The sequence below is a fragment of the Styela clava genome, chromosome 9, assembly GCF_964204865.1.
Source record: "Styela clava chromosome 9, kaStyClav1.hap1.2, whole genome shotgun sequence".
NCBI classification, from domain to species: Eukaryota; Metazoa; Chordata; class Ascidiacea; order Stolidobranchia; family Styelidae; genus Styela; species Styela clava.
In genome coordinates, this window is record NC_135258.1 from 13,516,934 (window position 1) to 13,528,972 (window position 12,039).

Below are 12,039 nucleotides of genomic sequence, written 5' to 3' on the forward strand. Positions count from 1 at the left end.
AAAATGCCGAATTACTATAAACCTCGCCTTTTCAAGCAGGCTTATATATACAATAACAGTACTGCTTTAAGGAAAAATTAGCCTTGTATTTTCGGTTTCCCCTTATCCCCAAATCTGTACTGCCGTAGTATGTGTACCAGGTTGGGGTTAGGCCATAATTTTGTTCAGACTTTCCTTATTAGCCAAATAAGCATACCAGCCCATAGGTTTTACTCCCTCCACACAACTTGGTGTAAAATGGGCAAACAAAATTAGTTACCTCCATATTGGTTTACATACTTCGGAGCGCCCCTAACAACTAAACAACACCACACATGCACAAAATAATTAACACAATATTAAACCTTGCAGGCATATTTTAAGTCCAGCTATATAAAATGAACAATATAATCATTGGTTAGAATAAAAATGAGAAGCTTTAATAAAAAGTGTAATATGTAATATGTATAAGAACAAAGAAAGTAAACGAAACAGGTAGAAAAATAATTGCATGAACTTTTCTCAGAATCTATTTTTTAAATTAATTAAATCGAAAATGATTTAAAATTTTGTATATGATCAAACTCGATCATCCCTTTGTTTCTAACTCTATGTACTAATCATATGTAAAATGGAACAAAGAAATTTTTAAAGGGCGATAAAATCGCATTGCAAAAAATAAAATCTTCTACCGGTTTTAATAAACAACTAAAAGAAAAACACAAAAAGGTAAAATGACATCAAAATATAGCAATAGATGAGATTATTCAAAGAAACGGCAGCTTTTTAATAGCAATTTAATAGTAAGTGATAAGTCCACTACAAATTCACTAATAAAAACTCAAATCACCTTAAAGAATTAATAGCGTGACACCTGAAATCAATAATACAACATATAAAGAAAATGAATATGAGAAACAAAATAACATCACCTGCGTGACATTTGACAGTATTGATTCTTAGCTGTCAATATGACATGGTCTTCTTGAATCATAAGAAACCACATTAATGAGAAAACCGAAATGGCCAGTCCAACAGCAGAATTGCCAAGTGGAACATATAAAAATTATGCATAAATAGCGCATGACATTTCAGCTGCAACTCCACTCAATTGATACCTATGAACATTGCCCATTTCGCAATTGATCCAAAAACATAAAAAAAAAAATTGTCTAATAGGTATGGTAAGCTATGAATAGGAAGAGTAGAATGTTTAAGAAAACATCAGAGTAGAATGTGAATCCAAAGTTTTTTTGCCTTGGGAGCAACTTAAATGATGTTTAAAATTCACCAAAAAAGATGCTTGAAAGAAAACTCACTAAAATGTGATGAATTAAAACTTCTCCAAAAATGATGCATCAGGACTTCTCCAAAAATGATGTTACCAAAATATGATGAATTAAAAATTCACCAAAATATGATGAATTAGGCTTTATGCAAAACCATGGACGCAATGACTTGTAGTACATAGATAGAAATGTGTATAAATTTTTACATATATCTAAGAACTTCTATACGAAGATTCCAGAATAATATTATGCAAAAATACATAATATCACAGTAAACGAATCACATCATGGCAAATTCATTTCTGTTAATGTTACCAATTCTGATCTGTTAATGGATGGAAAGTACATTGTACATTTAAAAATTCCACTAACAACTTTTGTGTACTTGTAGATTATTATCTAGTATAGATTTATTGGTAGAAAATACCCAAATATTGAACTTAAAGAGTGTAGATCTCTTCACAAAATGGTCATCACACTATATTTTTGCCTTTATGTTTCTTAGCAGAACATTTTGAGCTGAAAGCAGAATAAACAGACTGCATAGAATCATTGTTATTTTCATCAATTTCAAAGAAAATAGGCCCCTCGGTATCTTCATCTGAACTATCATCATTTCCGTCGAAATTTAAATTTTGCTTTTCTGCATCGGATGATGCTAATGATTTAGCAAAAATTTTCCCTGTTATTTTTGCAACGCGTGACGGCTCCTCACGTTTTGGTTTCCAAATTTCTTTATCAGTGGGTGATTGTGGGAGCGGCGATGCATTATCTTGCGGTGCTTCCTGAGAACAAGCACCTATGAGACGGGAAATGTGCGGTGAACTTTTCGAACGATTGGCTGATGTGCAAGGGGTTTCTTCTAGTAGAATTGTTTGTTCACTGGTAGCAACAAAATTAGTCTCAGTCTCTGCACGTTGTAGAGGATTTTGATGGCAATTTACAATGTGAACAATGTGCTTATGCTGTGGAACCGTGTTGTTGTTGATTTCATCTTCAATATTTCCAAACGTTGATGAACTATCAGACAGTGATACATCAGGACTGTCATAAGCTTGCGGTCTCATATTCTGAAATAAAATAAATTTCCTCACTCAAATACAATGCCAATGTAATAACTACTGTGATAATTTTTTTGAACATTTTAAATAACCATTTAAGTTTTTGACCAAAAAATATGATTCCCTCAGAAAAATATGTTCATGAAAGTTCTGAAAAAGATGAGCATCATAATGTCACCTTCTGAAAACTAAAATAAATAAAAAAATTAACATATTGGAAGATACAAACTAAATACAAGTTTGTGTCTACTTGTGTCCCTTTTAGTTAAATCCTTCGGAATTACCTATGTGAAAAAAGTTGCTGTACTGTTCATTAACACAGAATAGCTTCATCAACAATCTATCTGAAAAGGAAAGCCATATCTATACTGAACCAGTAATCGTTGACTACACAAAAAAAAAACTGCTTGCCACATGATTAACTAGTCGTATAAACTTTTAGTCCCGCCAAAATAAATAAATATGAAAATATTTTCAGAAAAATATAAAATCTACAAGTATTCAGAATCAGAAATATGTAGCTATAATTGGTTTCAAATTTATTTCATAAAACATACTCACCGACTGCCTATGTGAAGATCTTTGACCAAAATTGAATCCAATTGACGTTACTAATGACAAAACTGATGACGTCAAGTCATTATATGACAAAAATTTCATAGATGCAACCCTGTGAATAAAATTAAATCTTCATAATCAACCTGCGTAATGATAAGCTAATTCTTATCATTTAAACATCTACAAAACGCCATGACAAAAATATTGGTATAATATGGTATTGAAATGTAAATTAAATTTAACTACTAAATCATCAATCAAAAAGACATTGGACAATATTGGATCACTATTCCAAATAAAGACTGTGCAAATATGATAACAAAAAACCAAGAACCTCCCTCAAGTTTTGTTTGAGGTACCAGTGTTTGCACACACCACAAAATTGCTCATTGGCACGAACTTGCCGTTATATACTTTACAAGCAAAGATAGGAATGATGGACCATACACTTTGGTATAGGCCAGGGGTCGGGAACCTTTTTGGTCAAGAGAGCCATAAAATATACATATTTTCAATTGCATTTCCGTGCGAGCCATATAACATTTCTTCACTTAATCAGGCCTGAAATGTTCACTCAAAAGTCAACACATACAATGTCAATATACATTTAATGTGATTTCTGATGCTGCATCTAGTCGCTGCGGGCCTTGAACGGTTGCTCACATGCAGCCCAAGTTGAAATCTACGATACTCATCACCCTTTTTCGTTTAGGCATCTCCGTAGTGTTTTTAAAACTCTATCACTCTGTGATGTCACAACATATGTTTCGGAATCCCCTTGTTCGTCACAATGCATGTCTGGTAATTATCTTGCATAACATAGACATGTGCTGGACGCGCGTTCTCAAACGTATTGGGAATTTCCTGCCAAATTTGGCTATAAAAGAGTTTGAAATCTCGTAACAATAGTAAGCTTAGTCTTGGAATATTAGATTTTTCTGAGAGCCATATGCCGTCACCAAAAGAGCCATATATGGCTCGCGAGCCATGGGTTCCCGACCCCTGGTATAGGCCATGGATGGCAAAATCTTTTCGACTGAATGAGTCCCACTGTCCCACACATTCCCATATCATAAAAAAGAAGAATGTGGGTCATAGACCTAGTCCTTGCTTGCATCAATAACAAGCTGTTGCATCTTTTATGAAATCAGATTATCACTTTTCTCTAGTTCAAATATTATTGAAACTTATATTGCACTGAAATGTTGGTACGTTCTGCATTTCAATGGTTTACCAGGACCAGCCTTGTGCCATCATTACACACTCACTATCACAGTAGGCAAGTAAATATGGAAAAATATTAGAACTCTTATGAACCGTTTGTGGTTTAGTTCAGTCTATCAAAAATAACTTAGTATAATATATACTATACATACATATTTAATTTGAAATAGATTGTCTCTTGGGAATTGCACAATTTGGCTGGCAGTTTATTTTGAACGGTTCAGTTCTTAGAATTTCAAAGTAGAGTAAAGGTAAACAAGTAAAATTTGCCTCGAGTCCAATTCGACCATAAAAACGAAATAGATAATTTCAATTATCTACATTTTTAAGATCAGTAATTATAGAACTACCACGAATTACGAGAGAAACGTCATTTACAGATGGAATGAATTCTAACACGAAAACAATTTCAAGTCGTAATTAATGTTATTATGTTCTGAGTCATGACTTTTATAATGCAACATGTGATCGACCCAGCTTTGCTTGTAACAGGTTATGAAAATAACATGTCACTATTTCCAGTTTCTATTTCCTATTTTCTATACTTTTTCTATCTCTTACTTACATATGATATCGAAAAATGTAGTAATTTTGAGTTTTGGAATACAACTCTTATTCGCGCATCTTGCTCAGAACAAGGCCCGGTACTCCTGTAGAATGTGTACCAGGTTGGGGTTGGGCCATAATTTTATTCCTATTTTCCTTATTTTAGTTCTATTACCAGTTCGGGGACTGTTTGTGTTAGCCAAGTGAATATCTCCCCTGCCCATCGGTTCCCGCCCCATTACACAACTTGATGTAAAGTAGGCAAACAAAATTAGTTGCCTCCATATTGGTACACACACTTCTGGAGCCCCCAAGGCCCTGTACAACCTGTTCGGTTATTAAACTCTGGTTGAGGGGGTGGTAATAGGATTTGAACCAGAGATGAGTAACCTGTGATGCCAACACAGTTAAGTCTAATGCTCTATAAGCTAGACCAGAGTGGTCCAAACACAGGCCCGCGGGCCACATGTGGGCCTCCGCTTCATTATCTTTGGCCCTCGCCGCATTCGGAGAGTAATCAAAATATCGTATTTTAAATTGCTTCTCATAAAATAAATCAGAAAAATCGTTTGACATGTTGTTATCACTACTGCGACTGAATTGACTAGTATGCTGGCTAGCTGAAGCAACTACCGAAGTTGAATGATGTGATGGGCAGTCTAAATTGTTACCTGGATTTCTATCGTTTTGGTCTGGAAAATATTCTAACAATATAGGCATGATAGAAAACTGAAAATCAAATGCGGATTCCATTAGCCCAGGTTGGCAATGCCTGATAACTATGTGTTTACACAATAAAAGTGCTTGTTTTGTATTGCACTGTTTACCTATTCCTGGTACTATTGTGGCCCGCAACCAATGCCAAAATAATTTTGTGGCCCGCGAAGCCCACAACCTTGGACCACCCTGAGCTAGACCATTGCGTCTAAAAATTAAAATATTGTAAATATGACATTGCTTAGGGAAAGAGTCATTTTATCCATTTGTATTCTAAAAACACTTCGTTCAAAAATCATCTATTCTGAATTATAAAAAAGACTTACCCTTCGGAGTTTGCTTCAATTGCAGCTATTGTGTTTAGATTTCTGTGAGATCTGTATGGAGGAGGTGGAGAGCCAGAAGGAGGAATCCTTATGATTTCATCATACTTTGGAAGTTTGCAGAAACCAAGAGTTCCTTAACAAACAAAAAATCAATTTTTATAGAAAAAAATAGTTTTTTACAAAAAATTTCCACATCACAAAAAAAAAATCAAATTTTTTTCTATTTTTGTTTGTTTTTGCAGAGAAAACAGCTGACAATGAAAACTCAAATAATGCTATCGAGAATTGAAAAATTGCACATTTTGATTAGTTATGTCCTGTCTAATATTTTTTTTTATCTTGATTCTTGATTAAGTGGTAGGAAAAGTTCAGCAACTGTAAAATAGCTCGGGGTTGAACAAGAAAGATGGAATCAGCGGTAAAACCATGACCAGACCATAAACCAACAAAATTCAAATAAACCTAAATAATATATAGAAACGATCATCAATATTTGTATTTATATATGAAATTAATTTTAATAATTTCAAGTTTTTAAGAATCCGAATTCCTAAAATAGGAATATAATTCAAGATGTGTTGATATTTTCAGATTTTCAAAACATCGGAATTTTCTTAGTACAGGAAGCCCTGACTGCTAATATCACACAGAGTAGGATTCAAATTGAGTGAACAACTACTAATTAAAATTAATTACAGCTGAGAGAACCCAATTATTTTGAATATAAATATATAATTATCTAATTAAAATGGAATGAAAACGAGAAATTTAAGAATTATATTTGAAATCAAAAAAAAAAGGGCATTTAATTGGTATAGGCCAAAACTGAACCCTAAGCACCCCCCATACCCACCCTTTCACCCATCGTATTAAAAATTATATAGGTTTAGGTTGGACCAAAATTCTTAGATCCTTCTCAATCTACTTTTCTACATTCATCTATTAATAGTAGTTTGTCCAGAGCCTTTGTCTGAGTGAAAGGAATAACAACCATAAAATATTTTAAATGACTAATGCTCATAATAAATTGGAGCTGATTCAATAAATACATATTCTCAAAGATTCCAACAAAACCATATCAAGTATGGTCATGTGATGAATATATTATATTGTCATGTTATACAGCTCTCTTGCTTGGGGAAAAATACTAAATCCAGATTTAAATGATAACAAAATATTTTTGCTGTTTCTCATGACATGAAATCAAACATTGACCAGCACATATGAAACCAAAAATATTGACTCCATGTCTTGGAAAACAAACATGTAACATGTCATTGATCAGAACTAGAATATTTTTTAAAAAGAGGCAGTAAAATATCTTGGCATTGCGCTGTTAAATAAATTCAGGTCTTAATTAAAGTCAAAGACCAGATAGAGCCAACAGAACCTTGTCTGTTATACATGAAAGATGAAACGAATTTCATGGCATGGACCATTCTTTTGTAATTTCCATGATCAAATAGGCAATTACAGATTTAAAATAATTCAAAACATTCAAAATGATATCCAAAGGTATTTTGTTTACCGGATATCTTAAAGTTCAACTTAAATTGTAATTCTCTAAAGAAGGTATTTTGAATGCTTGGAAATTCCCTAACGGTAAGATTTTTACTTCTCTATTTAACGTCATGGTATTGATTTCTCCATAACAAACGTCATTACCTTTGTCGACAGGTGGTCCTGGATAACTACATGCAGCAGCATATTGTCCTTGCATCATATTACGATTTCTACGAGATCGTAAATTTTGACGTTTCTTGCGATGATGATAAGCACAACAGCAGCTCATGAGAATAATCATCATCCATATCAGCCAGAACCCTGTAATTAACAAAGCGTGAAATTTTATTCCGAATAATAAAATTTTTATTCTACATTTGATCTTAATGGCTTTTAAAAAAATCAGTTTTAAAGGTTCAGAATGATAGCTATCTGTTCGCTTTGCAATAATCTACCAAATTTAATACCCCCCCTGACTTGGATCGACTCTACTCTAAAGGGAACACGAATATGGGTGCTGTAATATATTTAACGAACAATTTTGATATATCACTATGCCATGATACCTGTTGTTTAATAATTTAATTCTGTGGATCAAAAGTGAGAAATTTTTAAAAGTGAAAGTCAACAGAGAGTTTGAAGATTACAGATAAGAAGATCAACATCTAACAATTGAATGTGACTTATGTAGAAATATTCCACAAGTAAGACAAACAACTCTGAATAAAATTTTAATTTTAGCTAATTGGCCGTACAATTTGGAGCGAATTTTTGAAAAAATGCTTGTGAATTGCAGAAAACATCTCTACAGATACAACTAATCAGAAAGTCATAAAAGTTGTTTTGCAAGTTTCATTGGGGTTTGATATAGAAACTGATGATTCATGTGATAAGATGAATAATCTAATCCATATCTATCTAAACTTGACTATTGCAAAATAAATTGCTGTAGCATATATCATCTACGCCCTGGGAATTGTGGTAAATATTGATGTTACCGGTACTCGGTACTGCCATGATGTTATCACAATAATCATAATAAACATCAAAAGGATTTAAAGTAATATATAAATAGAAGCTTGGAGCAATATCACTAGTGCTAAGCTTCTTTTACTTCCTAGTTACAAATTATGAAAAATAGTTGAGCTAAAATTTGCCACAAGTTTTTTTTTAATTTTTTTTAAAATAAATTTTGTTATTTATTCAAAAGAATATTTACTCAAATTCAAACCTGATAAAAATATTTTTTTCCATACACCAAAATGGGCATGTTACAAATAAGGTTGGATTACTAAGTTTAAAAACATCCTGACAAAACTGATCTGAAATTGTTATTTATAAAGTTTCAAGATATCATTTTCAGAAATAGTAGTGTATTGACTCCTGAATAAAAGTAACTCTGATGTGCCATTTAAAAAAAGATTGAAGACAGCATATTTATTATGATTTCATATCTATCAAAAAAGAAAATCTGATAATATAGCAAAATCAAATTGTGACCAACAATCGCTAAATTTGGGTACAAGCGACCTAATATTGAGTTACACCAATATTCCAAATACAAAGCCTTAGACAAGATATACGATATTAAATGTAACAAGTTTTTGTTTTATTTTATATAACAAACATGCTTCTGAAATAGGCTTGAGAACTTGAAATGCTGAAATTTTTTCTCGACATGGCCGTGTTTTAGGATTTTACATAATATGAATGAATGATATAAAAAGAAATTTTTATTCAAGAAATTAAATAAATTTCTCAGATTATGATCACTTTTTAAAATATTTGAAATGGAAAATCTGAAGTCTTGATCTTAGTTCAAAGCAAAAAATTAAATGAATATTAAAACCAAATTTAAGAATATCAAATTTATTTCAAAATAACCATATGACCAAAATGATTCTTATCATCTTTAAAGGTCTATTACAAAAGAAAATGGAAATAACCTCTTAGAACCACACTTTTAAAAATGGGGAATTTTTTCATATCAGGTTCATGAATCAATATGACGATATACAAAACAAAGAAGTACTGTATTATAAACAGAACAAGGAATAAATGAGAAATTGCTTTATAAGTATTTCCAGTTCCTCCTTTGAATATTAGGTTTAAAATATATTTCATCAGTTAAATAATAATACGGTATGCAACACGAAAGCAGATGTGAAACTTTGACTAAGTGGAAAGTTCTATATATAGAAGTGTATGAGAAATTTTCATGGATTTCATGTTTCTTGAACTTCCTTAAACTTTGGCATGGGATCCATAGAACAAAGAAATTTTTTTTATTTTTATAAAAATTATGATCTGGTGTAGCGAACAATAGAGCAATGCTCTAATATATGTGGATACAAAGGTCGTGCATTGGTACCAGAAAAGCCTTAGTTTGCTAAATAGATCGATGACAAGGGTGACTGAATAAAATGTTCTATTATGCCATAGACGTGTGTCATAAATTGAAGTAAAATCATAAAATTTTGGTAAAATTTCGTCTCTCATTAGATTCGGGGGAAATTTGAAAAAAAAAAAAATAAATAAATAGCCTCCTACTGATTTCCTCCATCTGTGGGTACTAAAAATCTGAAACATTTTAGAATCACTATATCTATTGAATTTCTAATATTAGTTATTGAGCCTCTGAAAGTCTTGTGAATATAAAAGATAGAAAAATTTTAAATAGAAACTTACACCAAAGTTCATAATAATAAGTACAACAGTTTGCGTCAGCACAGCAATGTCCAACAGCACATCGATATTCCGCTCCATCCACATCACTTTTGCATACTTCTTCATCCTGAATTTAAAAATAAAATTGCAGATGACAATAAAAAATATCTGCTATCCAATCTTCCATTAAAGTTCTTAATATAGCCTAGCTTATGGTTTAAGTATTTTAATTTTATTTGTTTAGTTGATGTTGTTAATTTGTTATAAAGATTCTTATTTAATACAAACCTCATTCTTTGACTCTACTTCATATCCAACCCTTGCACTTGCTGATGCCACAATGAAGTATACAGATAAAACACCAAGAGGGCTGACCCTTGATGTCATGAAATGGGACATTTTTGCATTCAACAACTGCAAAAGTCAACAACACAGTTCTGCAGTTTATAAATGATTCAGATTTGTATATCTCAACTTTCTGACTTTACATAGGTGTTTCAGTTACTAGAAGTAAAATGAGATAAAGATAAATTAAACAAATTTTTTACTGGCATGTCTGTATGTGCGCAATACAGCCTGGACAGAAATATTCTTATTAATAGATTAACTGAAAATACAAATAACAGAATAAAGTGCTTTTGCAAACATACTGACATAGGTCAACGCCCAAAACAAATACTGAGATAGACAGAATATTCTTTCTTTAAACTTGCATATATCTCTATCTAGTCTATAGCGAGTCATTTGACGCTGGTCCACGTTGTGATTAATTCATGTTTCGTGTTGTTGAATACTGGAATAGCCGATTACTTACTTCCAAGCGTGAAAACTATACTAACCGATACGTAAAACTCACTCAACAACTTTCTAGGTACTGCCGTCATTATACACAAAGTTCAGTGAATAACCCCTTGCGTGATTGCCGCAGCGATTGAGACATCACGTTGCAAACTCATGATACGGTATGTTGTTATTGTCGCGCAGCTACCTGATAACTACGAGACTGCTTGAAGTGAACCTCGACAGATTTTCTTCTATTTAAAAAATTGTGGTTTAAATTGCTGTAAAGCCCCTGCATCGAAAACTGGGAAGTAACCTTGGGCTTGTAATCGCTAAAAAACCAAGCCTTTGTTGTTTCAGACGCGACAGAAATCGCCTCGCCTTCCTGTTTCTAGTTTGTTTTTGAAGCATCGTCACGCTCAATGGTCGGTGCAAACCAGCTGATTCCAGTTTGCACAGGGTTGACTAACACGGCTCGCTGCGCACAGCCGGTGATATTGCGTAACCGCGTGTGTCGTTTAAGTTTTCAATTTAATTTTCCAGCTATTTGTATATTTCTATCGATTTATTTTAATCCAAGCTAGACGCGTTTAAACTAGGATAGCGCATCGCGTACGATTGAGCTTGAGCACAAAGCCAGCCGGCTGACTCGCCATCGTATTTGAAAAATCGAAACGAAAACATGTTTACACCGGTTCTGGGCGCTTTACCGTATAGCTATAGCACAACCAGAAACGTGGTTCTTCGCCTGAAGACAAAAACAATAAACAAAGCAACGTTGTCAATTTGCCTCTAAGTCTTCGCTTGTATTTTCTCGTAACGTAGTAGAATGTAAATTTCTTAAAATATATATGTTATACTTTCGGTATCGCTTTTTTGGATAACACTAAAAACGGTATGTTAAGTTGTGTGGTTATCATTACCGGTATATGTCGTTATAAAAAATTATTATAGGCCACCGTTTCGAAGAGCATGTATTCATTATAAAGAATGGAATGAGTTACTGTACTCCTTTTCGGCTTATATTCGATTCAAGGTGCAAATAACAACTCGTCAATCATACAATGAAACTTAGTTACGATTATGCTTTAAAACTTCTAAAACGTTAAATTTATAGCGCGATTGGTCTTTAATATAACTACGACGAAGTCCTGGGTGAAGTCGATTCATGCTGCGCCTTGGACACCAACTGTGGTTAACTGGTCAATTTTGTCTGACTAACAGTGAAATGATACCCAACCTTATCCATGCTTTTTTTATGATTTTAAAACTTCCGTATTACTTTCCATTGTCACCACTGCAAACGATGCAGCTTATTAAGCGTTATTATAATAGTGGCATTTTTTCACGTCAAAGAGCGAAGCACATTCTACATAGCTTGGTATTTAG

The 12,039-nt window shown here is 33.0% G+C and overlaps 1 protein-coding gene across 1 annotated transcript; it reads right to left on the reverse strand.

Moving 5' to 3' along the window:
* Window positions 1–338: 338 nt before the first annotated feature.
* LOC120339513 (uncharacterized) lies at window positions 339–10,398 on the reverse strand. The gene is made up of 6 exons (XM_039407658.2): window positions 10,159–10,398; window positions 9,892–9,997; window positions 7,366–7,524; window positions 5,701–5,833; window positions 2,891–2,999; window positions 339–2,338 (listed from the first exon to the last, which is right to left on the reverse strand). Exons 1-6 carry the CDS (start codon window positions 10,267–10,269, stop codon window positions 1,742–1,744), a joined length of 1,215 nt encoding a protein of 404 aa, XP_039263592.2. The 5' UTR covers window positions 10,270–10,398; the 3' UTR covers window positions 339–1,741.
* Window positions 10,399–12,039: the final 1,641 nt, after the last annotated feature.

Bases quoted from the DNA above. Each gene is read 5' to 3' on its own strand.
- LOC120339513 (XM_039407658.2), bottom strand. From the start codon at position 10,269: ATGTCCCATTTCATGACATCAAGGGTCAGCCCTCTTGGTGTTTTATCT. The intron at 7,525-9,891 runs GTAAGTTTCTAT...TGTTAATTACAG, and splicing joins TTATTATTATGAACTTTGGT to GGTTCTGGCTGATATGGATG. The intron at 5,834-7,365 runs GTAATGACGTTT...TTGTTTGTTAAG, and splicing joins AGGACCACCTGTCGACAAAG to GAACTCTTGGTTTCTGCAAA.